The 22,215-nt window shown below is 38.2% G+C and overlaps 1 protein-coding gene across 2 annotated transcripts in view; it reads left to right on the forward strand.

Annotated features, from left to right (window-relative positions):
• Window positions 1-22,215, forward strand: part of EPHA4 (EPH receptor A4) — a 163,874-nt gene that overhangs the window by 46,024 nt on the left and 95,635 nt on the right. For both annotated transcript variants that reach the window (XM_081956369.1, XM_081956370.1), the window contains exon 4: window positions 14,803-14,958. In XM_081956369.1, the coding sequence (XP_081812495.1) occupies window positions 14,803-14,958 (156 nt within the window). The remainder of the gene's footprint in view (window positions 1-14,802; window positions 14,959-22,215) is intronic.

Raw genomic sequence — 22,215 nt, forward strand, 5'->3', positions numbered from 1 at the left:
AAAAGAAAGGAAAAACACAAAAGCTGTTCGAATGCATTTTGTTTTCAAATCTTCTATAGATGAAATATTTATACTTTTAAACCTATTATTTGCTATAGAAACTAATTCAATGTACTATACAGGTTGCAATAGCTATAGAAGGCTTTTCCCTGCCCATGTTCATTTGTGTGATTTTCTATAATTTTTGAATGTAAAATACTTAAGAAATGAAGCCATATAAGCCACAGTCTTGCAGGAAAAGAGGCCTGGGAGATCTTGTTTTGTATGAGGTACCGGTTCAGATATTTTGGAATAAAAATCCTGGTTAGCTGACAACTTGTTTCCCCAATTTGCAGAGCAGAGCTAAAACACCCAACAGTAAGTTTGTCACCATTTAGTGTGTAGGATATTGCTACACTGAAGTATCCCCGTCTCTTGGTCATGTTGCATGAAGCCACTGCAAGTTGTATTCAGCAACCAGTAGCATACATTCCCTACTCCTAGCTTAGGTAAAATACATTTATTAAATGTAGCCAACATAGTTATTTCCAGCACAAATAGTTTTTTTTACCCTTTATTACATTAAAGTTAGAGAAAAGTAAGCTTGAACTCAAGATTTTCAGGAGTCAAAAGCACTCCTGTAGCCTTTGTTCATCAGCTCTATATCAAGGGAATGGCTCTAGTGACAAGTATATTGTTACAAGAGATGGAAACTATTTCATGCTTGGTAACTGATTTCAGTACCTCTTCTCCTTCTCATTTCTCTTCTTCTTTTTTTAACCACAACAACTATAGAATCACAAAAGTATGTGCAGGACAGTTATTCCCACATTCAGTTCTTTCATAACACAGTTTGTCCAAGAAACTGTGTGTTAGATCATGAAGGCATTTGGAAAAAAGAAATGTCACTAATTTGTATGAAGTAGTTATAAGATAGAATTGTGATAAAATAGTTTCAGATAGCTCAAAGTCATTTGCATTTACCACATGGGGAGATGGAAATAATGACAACAACAAAGCTTTGTTGTTACATGCTGTTTTCAGATGTTCAGAGTGCTTTGCATGCATTATCTTGTTTTGATATGTTTCACCCAATTTGGCTTTTGAGCAAAACGCTGCAAACAGCTCCAAATTCTATCTCTGGCATTTCCATGTTTTGCTGGCAAAGATTCCTGTCTGAAATCTTTTGAGCCACTGTCAACATAAGTGAGCCTCAGCTTGGACCAATGGTCTGCCTTGATATAAAACATTTTCCTGTGCTCCTTGATCTGCAGTAGTTTTTAATGCTTCCTGCCTGCTTTACTCTCTCACTGATTTGAGTAAGGAAGCTTACAACAAGGATTAGGATTTGTTTATGTAAGGATTCAGACAATTAGTAAGCTTAAGAAAAAAAAGATTGTAAAGTCTGTCCAATTGGCTACTTTCTAATCCTAACTAAATTCTGATGTTATTGGCACTGGCTGCTGGACCTCTGCTCATTTCTATACTTCCCACTATAAATGTACCTAGACACAGAATTACCTATATGTTCTTCATTTTTAACTTCATTTTTATGTGCTTGGTGGCATCTATTTGTGTTACCATTGGAACTTCATTTTTATGTGCTTGGTAGCATCTACTTGTGTTACCATTGGAACAAATGTATACAAGTTATTTTAATAATTATTAGAAGATGAGAAATGTGTTCCTACTTGCCATTCCTCTTTTCCCTGTTTTCTATCTTGCAGTTTGAACTACAATTTAGTTGAAAATCCATGGGAAAGATGAATCAGGGAAACAATTATAAGGGGACTGGAGAATGCAATTTGGAAGATGGGAGAAAACTTTATGTATCCATTTCCCCTACTTTAAACTGTCTTCAAAAGGTTTTATGTTACTTACACAGTTTAAAAGCACATCAACAGATAATATCAATAACCCTCCCCCACCATTAAAGAATGACAAAAATCCCAGAATATTCCTGGACTAAATATAATGTAACATTATGAGGAAAACTGTATAGTACTTAAAAGTTGCCTGCACTTAAAAGTTAGTAATAATGATGCCAGATAAATGTTCCTAGGAAGAGTATTCCAGAGTAGTAGGTGATGTTAAGCATGAAAAAAGATGTCCCCTGCACATTTCAGAACAAATTAAACAAGGCCTTAAAACAGTTTGGATCAGCAACTTGAATAGACTCCATTAAAATATCTGTTATTATACTCAGAATGCATATAAAACGTATTTGGAAAATGTACACCAAAATGGAGCAATTTTTTTTTTTAAAAAATATGCTTATATATTATGATTAAGCTTCTAGACTAAGATTCGACAGACTCAGATTTTAATACTCCCTTGGGTACAGAATACAACTTAATGACTGATTTCACGATTGCTCTTTTTCAGGTCTAATTGAAAAAAAATTAAAAATCCCAAACCATCCATACAGTATATTACCAACTTGTATTGGATCAGCATGCTACATTACAGTCCATAAATGAAGAAGCTGTCATGCTGCAATGGACTGATATATGCTGATAATATAATTTGTCACAATATAATATGCTTAGCATATACCTGTTTGGAAAATATATTAGGGAACGTTTCTAAGAACAGTTACATATATTTTTATATTCAGAGATATTAATACATCCAGAAGAAATTATGTACTGTAAGACCTAAGATAGTTTTACCAACTTTTTAAAAATTGCAAATGTTGAAAATATGTTTTGAAAAAAATATATTCAATATTGACAATATTGAACACATTAACACAAATTATTCACCATAAAACATATTTTTATACATTTGACTTTTGAAAATACCCTCGGAATGGGGTCACTGGGAAATCCTGATTTGTAGCTTCCTTATGTTTAATTGTTCCATTACTTGTCCCAGCTTCTGCCAACCTAGCATGTAAAAATGCAAGTAGAAAAATAGGAACCACCTTTGATGGGAAGGTAACAGCGTTCCATGTGCCTTCGGCATTTAGTCATGCCGGCCACATGACCACAGAGACGTCTTCAGTCAGTGCGGACTCTTCAGCTTTGAAACAGATGAGCACTGCTGCCTAGAGTTGGGAACAAATAGAACATATGTGCAAGGACAACCTTCATCTTTACCGATGTTTAATTATTTCTTATATTGTTACTTCTTTGCTCTCAGACATCTTTCAGAGGTGAACACCAAAGGGTGCAGTAACAACCATATAACTGACCACCCGCTCCTTTATATATGCCCTTAATATTACACACATATAAAAGAAATTGAGCTTATTTTATCCAGCTAGGCCAACCACATTAACATTCTTGACCGACTAGATTTTCTAGTCACTCCCAAAATTATTGTATGTTCGTACTTTAAAATTGCCATTGAATTCCTTATACATATTTGTGTTTCATGTAAAAGATAAGGAATATCTTCCTGTTATCCTTTATACATAAATGACCTGTTCCAGCTCACCACTCAGTGTAATATTTATCAAATAATAACTCGCCTTTTTTTTCTATGTCACTGCAAAAGCTTCACTGATCTAGTTTTTAAAAGTGCCAATTTAACAATGTCATCATAGATTGCCCCTAGTTGCTTGAATAAAGTGAGAAATGATGCCTAAGATTTTTTTTTAATGGTTAGCTTTCTAAAATTTGCTAGCTGACTCATTTCCTGAATCTTAACAGCTTTCTGCAAAAGCAATTAAATTTCCCAAGTCAGATGAAGCCTATAATAAGCATAGCAGCACATTGGGCAGTCTGAATTAGGAAAGCTAGTACAGATATTATTCTTCACTCAGCATCACTTGCTGCTGACACCAGTATTAAATGTTACTCGATTGGATGAAAAAAAAATTAAGTTGGAGCAATAGTAGAAGGTCAGTGCACTTGAAGTAGATCCTAAGTATAATTAGCATAATTTTTAGCATCCTTTAATATTACATATGCAAATCTTACTTTTCTCCTCTTTGCTAAGGAACATATTGCTGAGCAGTTTTGTGGTGTGTGTCCTTCAGTGACACTGAATACCCCTTAGTGTTGATTCATAGCAATCTTCTCATCATAAATGTTCTGATCCTGATACTTGTGCTACTTTCATTTTTGTGAAAAATAAAGATCCATGCATGTTTGGCTACTATAGTTTCTCTTTCTTTCTTCTTCCCTAAAATATGAGTGAGACAGAAAGAGGCAAGGTAGGGATCTCAGCAGAATTTACGGCTGGTGAAGAAAAAAACAAAAAAATAGAATTACAGAAAAAGGAATAACATCTTCCTGCCCCAGGCATGCTCTGCTTAATGTCATAAGTAGACCATGGCAACCACATATAACAAGCAATGATTATGGTACGAGCAATCACAATGCAAGTGGAAATGGTGGCCAGAACCTAAGAAGAGATTCATTAATAGCAGGCAGAAGAGTGGGTACACAGTTTGAAAAGCTTTCAGTACTCACATTGAATTTGTGAACCATGGGTTGCCAATGCTATCCTAGTCAGAAACAGAGCTTTACTTCTGCCAGGGGTGATTGTGTCACTTCATTTCTGTGGACTTAACATAGATTTCGGAGTCCTTTCTTTTCTGATTGTGGTGAAATCACATAGAACACTACTTAGTTCAATCATGACATGTTTCAACAGAATCTGAACCACCTCTTGTGACTGACGGATAATTTAAAAGCCGAAACCATGAGAACAAAAGAGATATTTCATGGTGTCATGAGAAATGAAGAAAAGAAAACATTTTTTTGACTATTAAAAAGGTGCCACCTTTCATAGATCAAATGGAACTGGTTGTACTTGAATGGCTGAATCATGTAAGAAATACCAGGATTTAAAATGAAGGTGACCCCAGGTCAACCAATTTGAAAGTGAACCCAACCAAGCCATATAGTCTTAGGCCTCAGCAGTAGTGTGCTAACAAAACCCATTCCCTACTTTTGAGAAATTATTTGCTTGCACAGAAGAAACATAGCTTTCTGCCTCTTTAGAATGTAGTAGAAGAATTTTAATTAAAATTGCAGGAGAAGAAAATCCAGAAAACATTAAAACACAAGTATAATTGAGTATTATTTGCATGTGGCATCATAATGCATGTTTTGTCATTTTGGTGGAAAGGAATTCTAGGGAGAGAGGAAAAGAGCGAAGGAAGGAAATTTATCTCTCTGCTCCTTCCCTGTTCCCTTCCTTTCTTCTTTCTTCCTTCCTTCCCTATGGTTCAAAATGAACATCTATGACAACAGTGTTCCTTAATTATGCAGTATTATGTTTCGGTGGATTGTTTCCCACAAAAGATATATATCAAGATTAAATCAAATTTCCTTAGCAAATCAGAAAAATTACTAGAATGTGGAGAAATTGTTTTTTCCTCTATATATAGATTTAGTAATAAAATAGTTCTTGGTATTATCAAATACCTTGTAATTTATTGAGATTCTGAGGCAAAGACTATAAAATACATATCAATAAGAACTGCTAAACAAAGGCAGCTCTTTTTTACTTGGCTACTTCATACACTGACCTGAATTCTATAGGTCGCAAATAACAACTCAAAGAAAGACCCATTTTATTTATTCCCTTTTGACTACTAAGGAGCTATATGGCCGTTAAGGCAATGCACTGAAAAATTAGCTGGAACCAGAAAACTATAATTTTTACAAGTCTCTTATTAATTCACTAGACAACCTGTGTCCTATTGTGTCAAAGTTTTAAATATATTTCTTTACCTAAACAGAAAAGCATAATGACCACTGGTAGGCAAAAAAAGCAAAGCAAAAACAAAACAATGGAAGCAGGAGCAAGTTCTGACTTTCTGTTGAGTTCCCCATTGAATTATGGGAAGGTGGTAGGGAGTATCAGAAATCTTCCTTCCTTCCTTCCTTCCTTCCTTCCTTCCTTCCTTCCTTCCTTCCTTCCTTCCTTCCTTCCTTCCTTCCTTCCTTTCTTAACAGAAAGGGTATGCAGGGTTGTGATTCAGGAATGATTTATGATTGCAAATGAAGGGTGTTATGTGGGTTGGGAAGAGTTGTGTGCACGTGCTAGAGATGCCATGAGGGTGCACAGCAGGGCTGGGTTCCTGCCAGTTCTAACTGTTTGGTAGAACAGGTTCCACAAATCTACTGTACCGGTTAGAACCCGTACCTCATGGAGTGCCTTCACCGCCCCCTCGCTCACTTCCCCCGCCTGTTCCATCACCGCTTGCGGACAGTAGCTTGCATGGCACAGCCAGCCTCCTAGGACCTCCCTGAAATTACCTAGAAGGTATGGCTGCCAGCAAACCAAGGGGGCATTCCAGGGCATCCCTCCCCCAACTGGTTCCCTGGCTCCCTTCCCGGCAAAGTTTTCCAAGGTGTGGTTTCAAAAGCAGCCTCCCATCCCTTGTGCCAGGCTCCCACTGAGCTCCAGAAAGGAGGGGAAGACCCTTTGGGAAGTGAGGAGGAGGAGGGAGGAAGAGGTGCATCTGCGGGGCCATGCCAGCCGGGCAATCGGCACTAAGAAAGTGCCTCACAGCTTTTGAAGGGAGGAGGGGCAAAGGAAAGGGAGAATGCGGAATCGCCTTACAGGGATGCCGAAGTGGTGGGAAACCAGTACTGCTGCCAGAGTCTAAAGCTTTCGGTGGCTCCAGGCAGGTGAAGTGGGGAGCAGAGACCCAGGCGGTTTCCTTCACTCCCCTTGCCAGGGAATAGTAGGCACTGTTTTTGCATTCCTGCCTCTGCTAGACTTTGTGCTCTTTTCTGCGCTGTCCGCAGCTCCTCGCAACTGCAATAGATGTCCAGAAGCAGCGGGGGCTGTTGGGCTCGAAGCCCAAGCCCCATTAGCCCCAAAAGCTGCTTCTGGAGTCTATTGCAGTCACAAGGAGTCAAGGAGAGCATGGAGAAGAGCACGAAGTCCAGCGGAGGGGGGAAGGTTCTCGGCGCTCCGGGGAGTGTGAAAATGGCTGGGTGAAGCGCACGGCTCCAGGGAAGCTAAACCAAGCCATGCACCTCTCCCAGCTGCTTTCGCGGCTTCCCGGAGTGGCCAGAACCTTCCTGCCTCCATTGGACTTTGTACTCTTCTCTGTGTTCTCCTCGGCTCCTCCTCCATCGCTCCCTCGCTCTTTCACCTGCCCAGACCGCCTCGGTGCCACTCCAGCTACCTCCGTCTGTCCACGCCTGGCAGCTGCAGTGACATCATCAAGATGAAGAGCGAGAGGGAAGAGGCTGGCCAGGACAGGGCCCCGTTGCCGCATAGGCAGAACACCAAAGCCCCTTCGCCTTCAAGCCACTTCATCTTGATGATGTCACCGCAGCTGCCGGGCACAGCCGGATGGAGGTAGTCAGAGTGGCACTGAGGCGGTCCAGGCGGGCAAAAGAACGAGTGATGGAGGATCAGGCAGCCGGATCCTCGCTCGCTTGCTCGCTCGCCCACTGAGCTGCTTTGGTGCATCTCCAGCTACCTCCATCTGGATGTGTCTGGCAGCTGTAGCAACATCATCAAGATGAAGTGTGAGAGGAAAGAGCCCGGATGGGAGAAGGCCCCGCCACTGCTTCATCTGAGTCGCAAAGTGAAAACTGAGTTGCAGGTGCAAAACTTTGGGGGATGAGGGAGTGGGTGGGAGTCGAGGGTGCCTGGGGGTGGGTGCAGCTTTTCCTTCCTGCTTGCTCGGGCACAGCCTCCTGGAAGTGACCACAGGCTGCGTGGATGTGTGAATGACGAGGGTCAAGCCGAAAGAGTCGATTTCCTATCTTTAGGGCACTCCCATGGCATTGCTTGATGGAGGCCCCTTGAGGGCTGAGAAGAAAAGATGAACGGCAACTAAGAATCCCTCCCCACCTTCCCTATTTCTCAGTTCTGGTGGTTGCACCTTCTCACTGCTTTCATTAACTCCACCCCTTCTTGTTTTTCTGTGTGTGTCGCTTCTTTCGTTAGGCTTCACAATTAGTGTGTTCACTCTTAAGCAACATGAAAATGACCTTGGCTTTAGCTCTTTCAAAGTAGATGTATACTTTCTCTTGAGAGCAAACAACACCATTTCATTTTTAAAAGATGCCAGCCAGTGTGCTCACCGTAAAGATATGTCAACAAAGTTTATCTTAACCTGGAGGCTTTTGTAAGAGTAGATTGAGAGGATAGCAGAGGAGTTATCCCTCCTAATCCCTCTTATCTCCAAACATTCACAGTTAAAGTGGCTACCTCTAGAGCAGCGTTTCTCAGCCTTAGCAACTTTAAGATGTACAGACTTCAACTCCCAGAATTCCCCAACCAGCCATTCTGGGAGTTGAAGTCCACAAGTCTTAAAGCTGTCACGTTTGAACACCCCAGGGGTTTTTCCCCCTAAAGTGTTAGGGGTGCAAGGGTCTTGTAACTTGACAGCTTTAAGACTTGTGTGCTTCAAATGCCAGGGTTTCTGAGCCAACATAGCCAACATTTTGATTGCTAAGCAAGAGCTTTGTTAAGTGAGTTTCACCACATTTTGCAAGTTGGCCACACCCACACAGTCACATGACTGCCAAGTCACTCCCAGCCGGTCAGTCCAAGCCACTCCCACCTGATCACATGACCGCCAAGCCATCGCACAAAACAGGCCACACCTATAGAAGAGGTTCTAAAAATTTTTGAAACCCACCACTGGTGCACAGTCAGGCAGCATAGATTGGGAATAAGGCATGAGAGACGTTGTGTGTATTAGGTAGGGTGCATAGGGGAGCAGCACATGTTAGGGGAGTGTATGTGAGGATAGCATGAATCAGAAAAGATGTGTGCAAGTTTCTTCTTCCATGTTCCTTTCTCTTTACTTTCCCTTCTTTTCTTTTCCCTTCCTCTAGATAAATAGCTGCTGCAGTGTGGGGGAAGGAGCGAGGGATTAGGAAATTGGCTGGGAAACTATCAGGGAATGTTGAAAATCAGCACAGCAGAAGCCAGGGGCACTGAAGCAATCACAACTTTTTCAAATGTCATTCCCTCAGGAGTCACGGGTCCTGGATTCTGGATACCTTCAATAAGATAGCTCATTTGAGGTCCTTTGTTTTCCTATGATGCATCATTTTGCCCTGTTAAAAATCACGACAAAAGTTTAAGTTAAATTAAAATGTGTTCCCAAATTATCTGTATGCTACCAAAGAACTAGGAAATAAAACTCGTGGAATTCAAGATGAGATGAAGGATAGTGAAAGAAAATCCTGCAATTTTGTTTGAGGTAGAGATTAGTGGCTTTTAGGTCAAAAGAGCCTGGCCTGAGATGGCTTGTCAAAAAAAAGCCCTGATGAATTTTTGGATTCAAAATTGCGGAATATTTGCTGAGGGGGGTCATGGTGCAATGAAACAAATAATTGAGTTGTATAATTAACACCCAGTAAATTTGTGGAGAGCCAAAAAAAAAAAAAATCCCCTGAAATAAGAAGAAGCTGTCGGCTTGTGGCGTGGCAGATGTGAGTTTGTTATAATTTGAGAATCTGTCAAAAGAGGGAAGAAAAAACAGGTACTATTGATATTGTAAAAAAAAAAAAGATGATCAAACTAAAATTCAGCAACACAGTGCCAAATAGGTTTTGGTCATTAAAATGGTAATAATAGTGATGCACAAATTGAAGATAAGCAACAAGAAAAAAATCACAAAGTACCAGGACTTGCAAACTGAAGTTGAGTAACTGTGGAAAAAGAAATCGTGTGCTGTCCCAATTGTAATTGGAGCCCTTGGAGCAATACCTAAAGGACTACCTCACTATTTGGAAATTCTAAATTTATCAGACTTGAACATCCTGACTCTACAAAAAACCACCATGCTTGGAACATGTTATATCCTCTGATGTTACCTTAACAGTTCCTAGGTCCTTGGTTAGGACTTGAGCTGTTGAGCTACCAACCTGCCCCAAAGCTGTGAATCTCACCAAAGATTAATAATAATAATGCTGATGTCATTTTTGCCTTCAGACAATTGAGATCAAGTAGGTAACTTGATACTTTTATTTTTTTTCTCATTTGCAAATCTATATTATTTTTAACAGTTATGCATATTGTGCATGGCGTTTTCAGATCTTTCAGAGACAATGTCCCTTTCATGTCATTTTTATGAAACAGACACCAGAGCTCAGCAAAAATGTGTATAGTACCTCTCTATATCTTCATGTAAATACATTTTCCTTTATAATATATCAGTTCCAATCATGCCATAGTGACAGTCATCTTTTAAATGCTGGTATATTTGAGATCTTTAAAAAAGACGTATTTTTAATACTAGCCTTCTCCAGCTACAAATTCTCTGTAACATTTGTTTTTTAATTACTTTGCTTTAATCGTGTACTATTGTTTTTATGACTGTTTAATCCCTGTGTGATGATATATCCCAATGTCCAATGTTCAAATGCCATTGCTTACTTTCTTTGACTCACTGGGAAAGTATATTCTTATATGATTCCAATATTCTACTTTGGCTCAAGAGACCCATATTGTCACACAGCATCAATCTGTGTATAACTATATTTGAACCGAAGCCATTATGTTGATGTGTGACTGCCCCAAGAGGCAACAGAATTCCAACAACTGCCCTACAGTGTAGCCTAGAGTAAAGTGCACTAATTGTTTTATTGGAAAAAAGATCTCTGTGTAATAAAATTATATGCTGGAAGAGATCAGGGAGTCTGCACAGGTGTTAGGGTTTTGTTTTTCTCTGATTCAGTACTTCCATTATGAAATCCTGAAGACAATTATATTTCCACAATAACCTTGTCATGTCAGTGTGTGATCTGAATAAAAAAATGTTTCCCCTTGGCCCCGTTCACTCTCTGTGTCTTTCAAACAGAAAGAACTAATTAAGGCAAAGCTAAGGGAATTTAATTCAAAGTTTGCATTGCTCATGTGATCTAATCTTTTTACAATGGCATCTTTTGCAATCTGTATAAGAATACATCTTTCTGTGAGCCATGTAAGGATGCCATTCACACACTGTCTTCTCCAGAAAATCCTCCCTAGAAAAAGAAAAGAATGAAGAATTGTCTTGAATGTTCAATAAAGATTTCAGGAAATTGGGATCTATGCAGCTTTGCTTTTTTATCACTTTGTTAACATGCAAAAATACTGTATAATATCTTAAGTTTGTTTCATTTGAAAGGCCTTAGCTGTTTTTCTGTCAGAAAAAGAGAAGGGGGGGGGGGCTTTCAAAGAATAAGATTAAATTGTGGTATAGAAGTCTGTTAAGATGTAAAGAAACGTTGAATTAATGTAGTGGATTAGCAAATAGAGTAAAATGCCAAGAACTGGGATTCGTGAATAAAGAAAATGAAGATATTGTGCATTTGGTTTTGTGATTTTCTACAGCTGAAATAAAACTGCTGCATGAGAGATGGAAAGAGAGAGACAGATGGAGGGAGGGAAGGAGAGAGAGTGTGTGTGTGTGTTTAAGCGAGTTTTCTTGGGTTCTAAAAAATTAATGAACTGGGATTAATATATAGGAAAAAAGCAAATGCTTTCCAAAGAATAGGTATGTGAGTTGTCTTGAGCCAGAAAAGAATAATGCTGGACCCAGCCCTTTCAAAACACTTGGACTGAAATACAGCAGGCTAAGCTCCAAAGTGACTTAAGGGCTCTTGTCACAGATGAGCTTGAATGTGTTTCTGCTTAAATTAGTCTATAATGTGCATGAAAAACCTATGTTTGGTAAAATGTACATTCTGTTAAAAAATGGCTTTGTTCCATTTTTCTTTTTTGGATTAACATGATCTGCATGTATCATAGTACGAGAGAAGCAGAAAAAAGCACATTTCAGCTCGGATGTGAAAATGGATACATTCCTTGCACTATTTTTCCTCAGATCTTTTCAAGCATATTAAGCGCAAGGAAGATGTTTTGAGGAAAGAGCAAGAAGTTAGTAAATGGGTCTCAAATTGCTAGTGTTTCCATCCTTAAATTTTCCTTCCAGATTTCTTCTTTGGTTTCTGGCATTTTGTTTAATTTGAGAATCAAACTGCCTATATGGAAATGTCATGCTGCAGACTTCAAAACCACAATATTCAAATGTAGAAAATACATTTTTTGGTCTGAATATATGACTACTAGAATTTTAATATATGCTGTAACTTCAGCTACATATTTCTGTAAAAAAAGCAATAACAGCTGTACTATATAAAAAATTGAAAAAATCAGTTCTGTAAAAATATATAATGTTATAATATAATATTTCTAGGGGGAAAAGTACAGCAATAAATTTTGTTTTCCAAGATAATTATTAGGCACATAAAAATACTATAGTCATTGGATGTCGCCAGGTAGATTTGATATAAATTTGAATTCCATGATGGATAGCATTTTCTATTTAATTTCACAATGTTTACTCTATCACGTCTACATCTTATGTTTTCTATAGGTTATGTCCACGATATGAGCCATTTTGATTGTGTATGTAACTTTCTTTTGCCTTATATGTGCATTTCTCAAATACATTTAGTTGCCCACTATTGAAAACAATTCATGTTCAACATGAAACATTTTATGTTTTTCTGTGTTCTTGGATATGAAATGGGATGCTGACAATATTAGCTTCTGCAAATGTTAACAGTTAGCAAAAATCCACCAAAAGCATTACTTAAAAAAACAACTTTATTAAGTTTTAAAAAATAACAAATTAATGGAAAACTAATAGTCAAGTGAGGGGACATGTTGGCTCAGTGGCTAAGATGCTGAGCTTGTTGATCAGAAAGGTCAGCATTCTACGGTTCAAATATCTAGTGCCGCATAACAGAGTGAGCTCCCGTTACTTGTCCCAGCTTCTGCCAACATAGCAGTTCAAAAGCATGTAAAAATGCAAGTAGAAAAATAGGGACCACCTTTGGTGGGAAGGGAAGAGCGTTACATGTGTCTTCGGCATTTAGTCATTCCGGCTACAGGACCACGGAAACGTCTTCGGATAGCACTGGCTCTTCGGCTTTGTAATGGAGATGAGCACTTCCGCCTAGAGCTGGGAATGACTAGCACATATGTGTGAGGGGAACCTTTAATAGTCAAGAGAGAATAGAAGTCAAAATATATAGAAAAATGGCACATAGAAGTGCAATAAAATATAAAACAGAAACAAAAATGCAAACAAATAATAATTTTCAACTTCTTTACAGCAGATATAAATAAAACTTGAATTCAACTGTTGCTCTACAATTACAATGTAACATCCATTTTTGAATAATCTATAAATATTTTAATACCTATATCCATATGATTATTTAATTATTTCTATTTTATGCAAAAAGTCTAAAAGAAGCTTCAAATTGATATTAGATTTAGCCAATTTTTGACTAATTGGAAGAGTTAATTTTGTCATCTCTGCCAGCTCCAACAGAAATGACAGGGACTCTTCCATTGTAGATATTGTCAATTCCTTCCATTGTTGGGCACACAGAAATCTTGCTGCCATTATCACATATAAGAAGAAAATACAATTTTCCATACTTTTCCTGTTAAATGTCTCTAGTTTGAATTGTACATTAACCTTTTTTGAGTTAATTTATGTATTTCAATCCATTTTAAAAAATCTTTTAACTAATTTTTTTTTCCTTCTTGGTATATAAAATAAAACACTCTATGACCATTGGAAACAGCCAAAATTCACCTGCACCTTGAACCCTATTTAATTATGTAATAATTAAAGCAATAAGAAATATTAAGTCTGTAGTTGTCTGTTTGATAAGTTACTTTAGCCCAATGAAAATCAAAGTAAACAAAGACAATATATTCATTTTGATGGATGTTGTGCCAAACTTTGAGACTCCTTGAAGAGATTCCATAAATGGTTTTGTTAATACAGGTGAAGTGACTTGCTCCTTTATAAACGTTGCAAGGGAGTGCTGAGAAAATTTTGGAATCAAATCCCTAGAGAGGAACTTAAAGTTTCCCTTGGTAGTGAAATTGACTTAATGTAAAACAATCATGAGAAGATATGACACGATGAGAAACTGATAGGAGGAAAACTGAAAGTATATATTGATTGTTACACATGCACAATTAATTAGAGGCAAGTTAAGTCAGGAGAGGCAACATTGGTGCATGAGGGCATTGGTGTGACTCCAGATACCTCCCTTGAGGTCTGACATTTATTTATTTATTATGTGACTTATATGGCTGCCTATCCCATATAATGACTCTAGGTGGCTGATATGAGGGTTTTATTTTTTAAAGACTGGAAATAATGTGAAATGGGCATGTTTCAGAACAAAGCACTAGCCTCTAGCTTTATGTTGATTTTCAGGAATATCTTTTAGCTCACTAAGGCTCCATCTTGGGAGGCTACTAAAAGGATGTGAGTGACTGACTTACTCATTGTTTTGTACATGACAACTCTTTCATGACAGCCATTTCCTAGTCATGCCTTTCACATTTAGTCAAAATTCAAGATATGCCTTTGATTGAAAAAGGTCATTGATACCTAGACCAGATGGTAAAGTTATAACCAATAAAGTGAGCTATAAATATTGGCAAACATCCACTCTTCTTTTGATCTTTGCCATTTATAAAAGCCTCCCAGGTAGCTTTCTCTGTTTTGAATGGCTTTTAGTGTTGAATACTTTTCTATCTTAAATTTCTGCTTAATTAATTACTTCAAATACACATTTGTGGGCAGGAAATAAATGAGATTTTTTTCCTCAACCAGATTTCTAAACATATAAGATTATAGGTGTAATTGTAAGCCTGCTTGTTAAAAAGGCTTTCGCTGGATTTAAAATTGTATCTCCCAGTTGAGCAGCTTGCAATCAAGAACATGATAACTATTTCATTACTTGGCTGGTTGAGTGGTAATTATTCATTTCCTTTTGAAAATGTCCATGAATCCTCATATGAATAAATAAAAGAACCATTTATTATCTAACTAATCTTTCTTTTCCCTTTCCTCTCTCTAAGCATGCAAGATTGGATACCACAAAGCCTTCTCAACAGATGTTGCCTGTGCCAAGTGCCCACCCCATAGTTTCTCCATCTGGGAAGGTTCTACTTCTTGCACCTGTGATCCAGGCTTTTTCCGAGCAGAAAATGATGCTGCTTCCATGCCCTGCACTCGTAAGTCAGATGCCTTCATTTATTAAATTTCATCTCTTTCTTTTTATGCTGTTTCAATAATTTATACACAGAACACTCCCCAGAGATGAACATCTTCCTACGGTGTTTCCCCGAAAATAAGACAGGGTCTTATTTTCTTTTGACCCCCCAAATTTTGCTTGGGCCTTATTATCAGGCGGGGGGCTTATTGGTTTGGGGTTGCCAGGTGGATGCTCTCTTGTGAGTGGGCGCCCAAAGAGCCGGGCATAGCCTCAGGGGCAAACGGCTGTGTTGTGCTGTCACAGCAGCGCAACAAAGCTGCCATGAGGTGACCACGCTCATGAGCAGCCGCCCGGCAACCCCCCTTTCCAGCTGGGCAGAGTACCACTCACCGACCCAGTAATATCCCAAAGGTGCTAAGCCGCTGGCGCTGTGCCCAGCTGGAAAGAGAGGTTGCAGGAGCACTTGTTCTGCATCCAGCTCGCGTGCCACCCAGCCTCACCATGCCCAGCTCTCCCTTCAGGGCCAGGCCAGGGCACCACTGCCGCTGTGGCGCCACTGCCGCTATGGTGCCACCGCCGCTGTGGTATCCCAAAGGCATCAAGCAATGTGAGCGCCTTTGCCCCCCCTCCCCCAGCTCCTGTGGCTTTGCACCTTCAAGATACTGCTAGGTTGGTGAGTGGCGCTCTGCCTGGCTGGAGGGGGGGTTGTCCAGGGGGCTTATTATTGGGGGAGGGTGTATATTTTTGTCCATAGGAAAAATATGGCATGGCTTTATTATCAGGACATGTCATAATTTCGGGGAAACACGATATGAACGATGTCTTGTTGGTGACAGGAACATTCAGTAACAATTCCCTTTTAAATGAGTCAACACAGCATGACAGCAGCAGGTTCTCTCTCCTGGCACACATCATAAAATGAAGTTTGCAATTAAGTTACAATATGTAGGTCAGCAGTGAGAACAGGAACTCCAGCATTTCCCTCCACTTTTTTTTTTATGACTCCGGTACTTGTACTATACAAATGCCTCGAGGCTGCATAATGAGGAGCAATTGTAGGTTTGCATATCTTACTTGAAACAGAAAATGGTGATGATGGAGGGAGATACTTGAAAAAAACAGTCGTGTAAAAGTTGATTTGTAGTAGCTCTAAATTGGTTTTTGTCTGGCTGCTTAATCTGTCTAATGGGTAAAGTTAACACACTGTTTTAACATAAGAGCTGATTCACTCAGTTACTTTTACACAGTAAAGTTGCTGCCTGTAGGGCAGGGGTACCTGAACAAGAACTATATGAATTACATCCCAAATACTACTCCCCAAACAGGTGAAACTAGAAGTAAGAGACTGAACCAATAGAATAAATTGGTATAGCAAATAGACTGATTATTCTTCTGTTACAATTATGTTAATTTCTTGGGCATTGTAAGAATTAAAATTTGGTGGCAATCTTTGGATGTGTCACAAGCCTAAAATAATTTAGGGGTATCAGGAAATGCAGCTCATTATATTGTTAACCTCTTTCTAGAATTAAAAAGATAATTATTATTTGCTATGAGCCCGCTAAAAGTCTGAAGAAGATTAGTGAAGAATAAATGTTTTTAATAAGCAAATAAAGTCTTTGTGGATAGTACTGGTAAATGGTTTTTTTTTTCCACACTGGATCAGGAATCATAGTATGCAATTTGCAAAATATCTTTTTAATTCTAGAAACTAGGCTATAGTTTTCATCTGTTTTCCATTTCAAAATCGCCAATAACCGTACCAGCAGCTTTTAACAATTATGATTTTAAGGTGTTTTAAGGGCTATAAAAAGATGACTCAGGTGCTAAGTCATCTTAGTTTTTTGCTCACTGATGGTGTCCACAGAAGAGATAAGGGGGCAGATAATGACAAGTATATGACAATCAAATCATGCAAATGATGCAAATTACATAGTTGTGTGAGACAGCTGGATGCAAGTATGCAGTGGCAGAAATTTTATGATGCTGTGATTGGTTTGAGTCATCCTATTGGTGACAATATTTTAAGCTGCAGATACCATTGTTGTCATTTTCTGGTCAGGGGCTTCAGAAAATCAACATATTTCATTGGAGGTATAGATAAAAAGCCCTTACCTACTGTTTATAGATCACAGGTAGTTACTAATGAAAGCTTTTTCAATTAGGAAGGCCCTATCCATATCAAGTTTTATATGTCATAAGATGCCTTGTTTTGAGCCACTTCAAAAATGCTAAATGAACAAACAATTAAGGTTTGTATATGAAGAGCTGTAAAATCATAAATATTTTCCAGAATAGTTATTTTTGTTGAAAAGGTAGGTGCTCCTGTATATGGGAGTTTCTTTTCTTTCTAGATCAATGGCAAAGAAATTAGCTTTGTAGAAATGGCTGAACTATAGTTCTTTGGTACTCCTATCACATTGTGTTAGCTAACTCTCTGAAAATTCTTCACTAATATCTGGAGTAACAGAAGTTCCCATTCCTAAAGTATACCCTTCCCCGTCTTTCTTTCTTTTTCACAGCCATAAAAGGTCTGTTCACACAAAGTTCAGTGTCTCTGCTAGAATAAATTAAACCTGATACACATACACATGCCTGCCTGTCTGATTGCCTTCCTGCCTTTAAAATCTCAGGGAGTAGAACAACTTTGAGGATACATGCTGAGTCGCAAGATAGAAGATTACATCTTAATTTGTCAAGAATGCTAGTAGCAAGCAAGAGCAGAGAAGTGGAACTTGGAGCATGCTGGTGTCACAAGGGCAATGATTTCATTGTCCTTGGACTACTCAATTTATGAGCAAGTGCCCTGATGCTGCAGTTCTGTATAACAAAATTCAGCTCATCTGTTTGTATGGGAAAATTCAGCTGCTTCTTTCATAAAACAGTCAATTTAATTAGTCTGATACTTCCCAAAATGGAAATTGGATGAGGTACTTCTTAGTACTGAGATCAGTACAAAGGTCAAAGCAAGATTGATGTTTAATTAGAACAAATTAAACTGTATTAGCTGTATTAATCCATATTCTTGGATTCTATTTAATTCTGAATATCCTGAATATTCTCTAAGCAGAGTTCAAGGGACAAATCCAAACAAGTTTATGTTGCGTAATTCAATCCTGAGCAGCTGCATTTCTTGTTTGTTTGTGTGTTTTTACCTATTCCCCTCCATGACTTACATTGATGTACTTTTAGTTCTATACATGTTCATACTCCTTGTTGCTGCAGAGGATAAAGTAGGGCAATGTAAATTTGTAAATGTAAAAGTTACAGGTGAAATCACAATGTGCTCCAAAATGTGGTTTTTCTACTGTGACTAACCCCTGTCTCCAGCATTAGGATAGCTACAATACTCCTTGGGAAGCAAATGAAGTCCTCCAGAAGAGAAGAAACTGACTCAGCTTATACTCTCTGTAGTTACTATATACAGGAAGACCAGTGACGTGCGGTGAGGTTTATGACTGGTGAGGCACTGACACAGTGCTGGGTTTCAAATATTTTTAGACTTGTGGACTTCAACTCCCAGAATTCCACAGCCAGGCATGCTCAGTTCCAATTTAAAGCGACAGCATTTGTTTTTCTCCTTTGCTCCTTCTTTCTTTTTCTTTTTCTTCTCCTTCCCCTCCTTCCTCCCTCTCTCCCTTCCTCCCCCTCTCTCAAACACACACACACACACACACACACACACACACACAGAAGTTGGATTGGACTATCTCTCCTACCCCTTCCCTCTCTCACTCACTCTCAAACAAACCCCCCCACACACAAAAGTTGGATTGGATATCTTTTCCAGTGGCTTGAAAGCAGCTCCTCTGCCATCCCCCCCCCATTCCCCTGCTGCCTTTCCCAAACACCTCCACCATTGCAAATGCAGCCTGCTGTCTTGGTGGGAAATGCCTGGAACACAATAAAGCCCACCCACCACCTCCTGCTGGCAGGCTGGGGTGAGAGGAGAGGCAGAGAAGCTGGAGGGGAGCCGAGCCTTCCAAAAGAAAGAGGCTGGGGGGGGGGGAAAGTGTGTGTACTACAGCATGGCTCTTTGCCTGGCTTCCTGCCTCCTCCTGTGGTCTCCTCAGTGCTCCCTTGTGCTCTCCCTCCCCAAGTGTAGTTTGATTGCAGGTGGAGCCACGTTGCCTTTTCAAACTTGTAATCAGTGAAGCTGGGCTAGATTTTTATATAGTTTTATCCAGCTGTGTGTGTGTGAGAGAGAAATGAATGGGGGCCTGGGGAGGAAGTCACTACACTTGGGGAGGGAGAGCACCAGTGAGGTTAAGCAGAGTCATCCACGGTGAGGCAGCAACTAGCTCAGATTTTTCCTTTTACTTTTTTTTTTCATGATGAGAGTGGTGAGGCTGTGCCTCACCTGCCTCACCTGACTGCACGTCACTGAGGAAGACAGATCTGTCATGCTTACTTATTGGAGCAATCAACACTTTGTAAAATGCTGAAAAAGAATAGGAATAGTCAAGGAAGTTAAACATGTGCTTTAAGGCATGGAATAAAGGTAGAATATAAGGAAAAGAAGGGTAAAATCTAATCTGCATCAATATCAGTTATATTTTTCCCATGTCATTCTATCTTTGCAATATAAACTTGGTTCTATCACATCCATTTATTGATTCATACACTGTCTTTTCATATTTAAACTTACTACCTCTCTTTCAGAATCCCATAAATTTCAACTAGCAAATATTTGTCAGTTTTCTTCTTCCTCTTTGACTCAACTCATTTATTTTTCCTTCTTACATTTGGTTTCTGTTTCTCTGCTCTATTTCCTTTATAGGACCATTCTAAAATCAATATAATTCTTTTCATTTTTGTATCTAAACTACATTCATTGAGGGCCCATATATTTTTCATTCTGTTTCTTTTTGTTTTACTATCTGCTACTTACATTCTCACTACATTCAACTTTTTTTATGACATACTGAACTCACTACCATATAACAAAGTGGTCAGAAACATGTTCTTACACAAGACCATTTTCATTTGTTCAATATTCAGTCTTCACAAGAGATCACAAGCTACTAACTACCTTTATATTCCCTATTACACACCTTAAAATTTTTCCACTCGTTACTTGCTCTATCTTTTTCCTATAAATGTATCCTTTGCAATCTTTTTTTCCCTGCCAAACTCAACTACCTTGGTCTTTGATACATTAATTTCCTCATGCATGCTTGTTGTGTTGTACATTCTATTTTCACTGCAAGTCATTCCATTTTCAGCCAGTTTGTATTAGCTATATTGAAGCCAACTACCCAACCAAGATATCTTTAAAATCACCACAAAGACTCCTTACGTATTTATCTGTAAACTCAGTAAGCAGTGAATGGACATCACCCATTCTGTCTTATTCACTGCTCAATGTTGAACCATTCACTAAGCATTAATCTATTCTTATGAATTCTTTATTTTGATTATCTATTCCTCTCATTACATTTAGCAATCAACCTTAAATCCCATAATTGCTCAAATTACCCCATAATTCATGCCTTATCACATCCTTTCCTAAATGAACGAACATACAATAAACTTTTTCACATTTATATAACTCTAAGTAATCTGCTAAAGAGCAAAAACTATTCAGCACACCTCCCTGCTCAACCTCTGCTTATTGCCACTTCTCATACACATTAATCAGAATTTTGCCAAACACCTTTCTACCTCCTGTAGTTTAGGCATTCACTCTTACTTTTTTCTCTATTTAGAAAAAGTAATAGCATTTTTTTTTCAATTTTTAATCAAGCTTTTGTTCTTCACACTAACATTCATAGGGTTTATTTCGCCTTTTAGTTTTGATCAAAATTGATTTTTAAAATTATTACTCCTGAAAATTAGACCTCCCCAGATAATAAGCCCAACTGGGCTTTTGAGCGCATGCACTAAAATAAGCCCTCCCTTGAAAATAAGCCTTCTCCGAAAATATTGCAACACAGCAGCAACCATGAGGTGACCACGTTCGCCGCTTCCTGCACCTCAAAAATAATAAGACCTTCTCCAAAATAAAGCCAAGCGCTAATTTTTTTTTGGGGGGGGTTGTCAAAAAAAAATAAGACCCTGTCTTATTTTTGGGGAAACATGGTATTGGTATTTTTACTTCAGTTCACTCTGCTGGAGGCTTCTTATTTAATTTTCTTAATTCACTTTCAAACAACTTTGTTTCCATTAAAATCTAAAATTTTTAATGTTTCCCTACAGTCTTGCTGTTTTTTATCACTTATAACTTAACTGTTAAGTTTATAAAGAACTTTTTCTTCCACATACATTCTCTCATTTCATCTTTTGTAGCAATTATTTTCTAATATACATTTTTCCCTTATGCATTGCCTCTTTCACTTCATTATTGCATTTTTCTACTTTCTTTGAGTAACTTCCACATCCTCTTTCCTTAGTTCATTTTTTTTTCGTTACAGAAATCCAGACAACCACTAAGGGGTATTAAAACATTTCTTTTTCTTTATACCACCATCTTATCATTGCCTGGAATTTTTGAGTTTGCAAGTATTAGCTTTACTAAAACTGCTAACAGTGATCATGCTTAAAAATTGCCTTGCTGTCTGTGAAGTTACAGTTTAAATAAATTTTAAAAACTGACTTTTAACAATATTTTTTTCCTTTCATTTCTGTTTCAATGTCAGTTTTCTAAAATCAAAATTGTAGCCTTATTGTATACCTTCAAGGTCTAAAAAAAGGATGAAATATTTGAATTTTTCACTTTATGGTTGATAGTGTTGTTGACTGTCACTGTCATTTTGGGGGAAAAATAGTTTAGCAGTATTGGTTATCAAGATGTTTGAATAAATCTGTAAGATTTCATATAATGATTTAAGGATACAAAATCATTATTTGATGCTACTTAATTGGTTAATTGAGCAGATTTTTTAAAATTAATCAAATGTACATTTATGTTTATATTCTGATTGATTGTGATTTGTTTATCTATATGGCACATAGGAATATGGCTGGCAAACATTTTAATAGTTGAGTTTGCAATGATATTGGCACTTTTTAAAATGTAACATGTTGATAATGTTTAATTAGAATTTTTCTACCTTCTACCCAAATTCTTATCTTAATTTATAAAAAAAGGACAACAGAATAGAATGGAATTCTGTCTTCCAAACCAATGTACCCTATTGCTACACAATTATTTGCTATATCTTTCTTTGGAAGTTTTCTGTTTGCTGAAAATCCATATATAGCTTTGCATTTTCATGTCTGCTTCAATTTCAGGATAACCAGTCTTTCAGATTTTGAGCTTCCACCTGATAACGTG

This window comes from Natrix helvetica (genome assembly GCF_964273705.1).
Source record: "Natrix helvetica genome assembly, chromosome: 5".
NCBI classification, from domain to species: Eukaryota; Metazoa; Chordata; class Lepidosauria; order Squamata; family Natricidae; genus Natrix; species Natrix helvetica.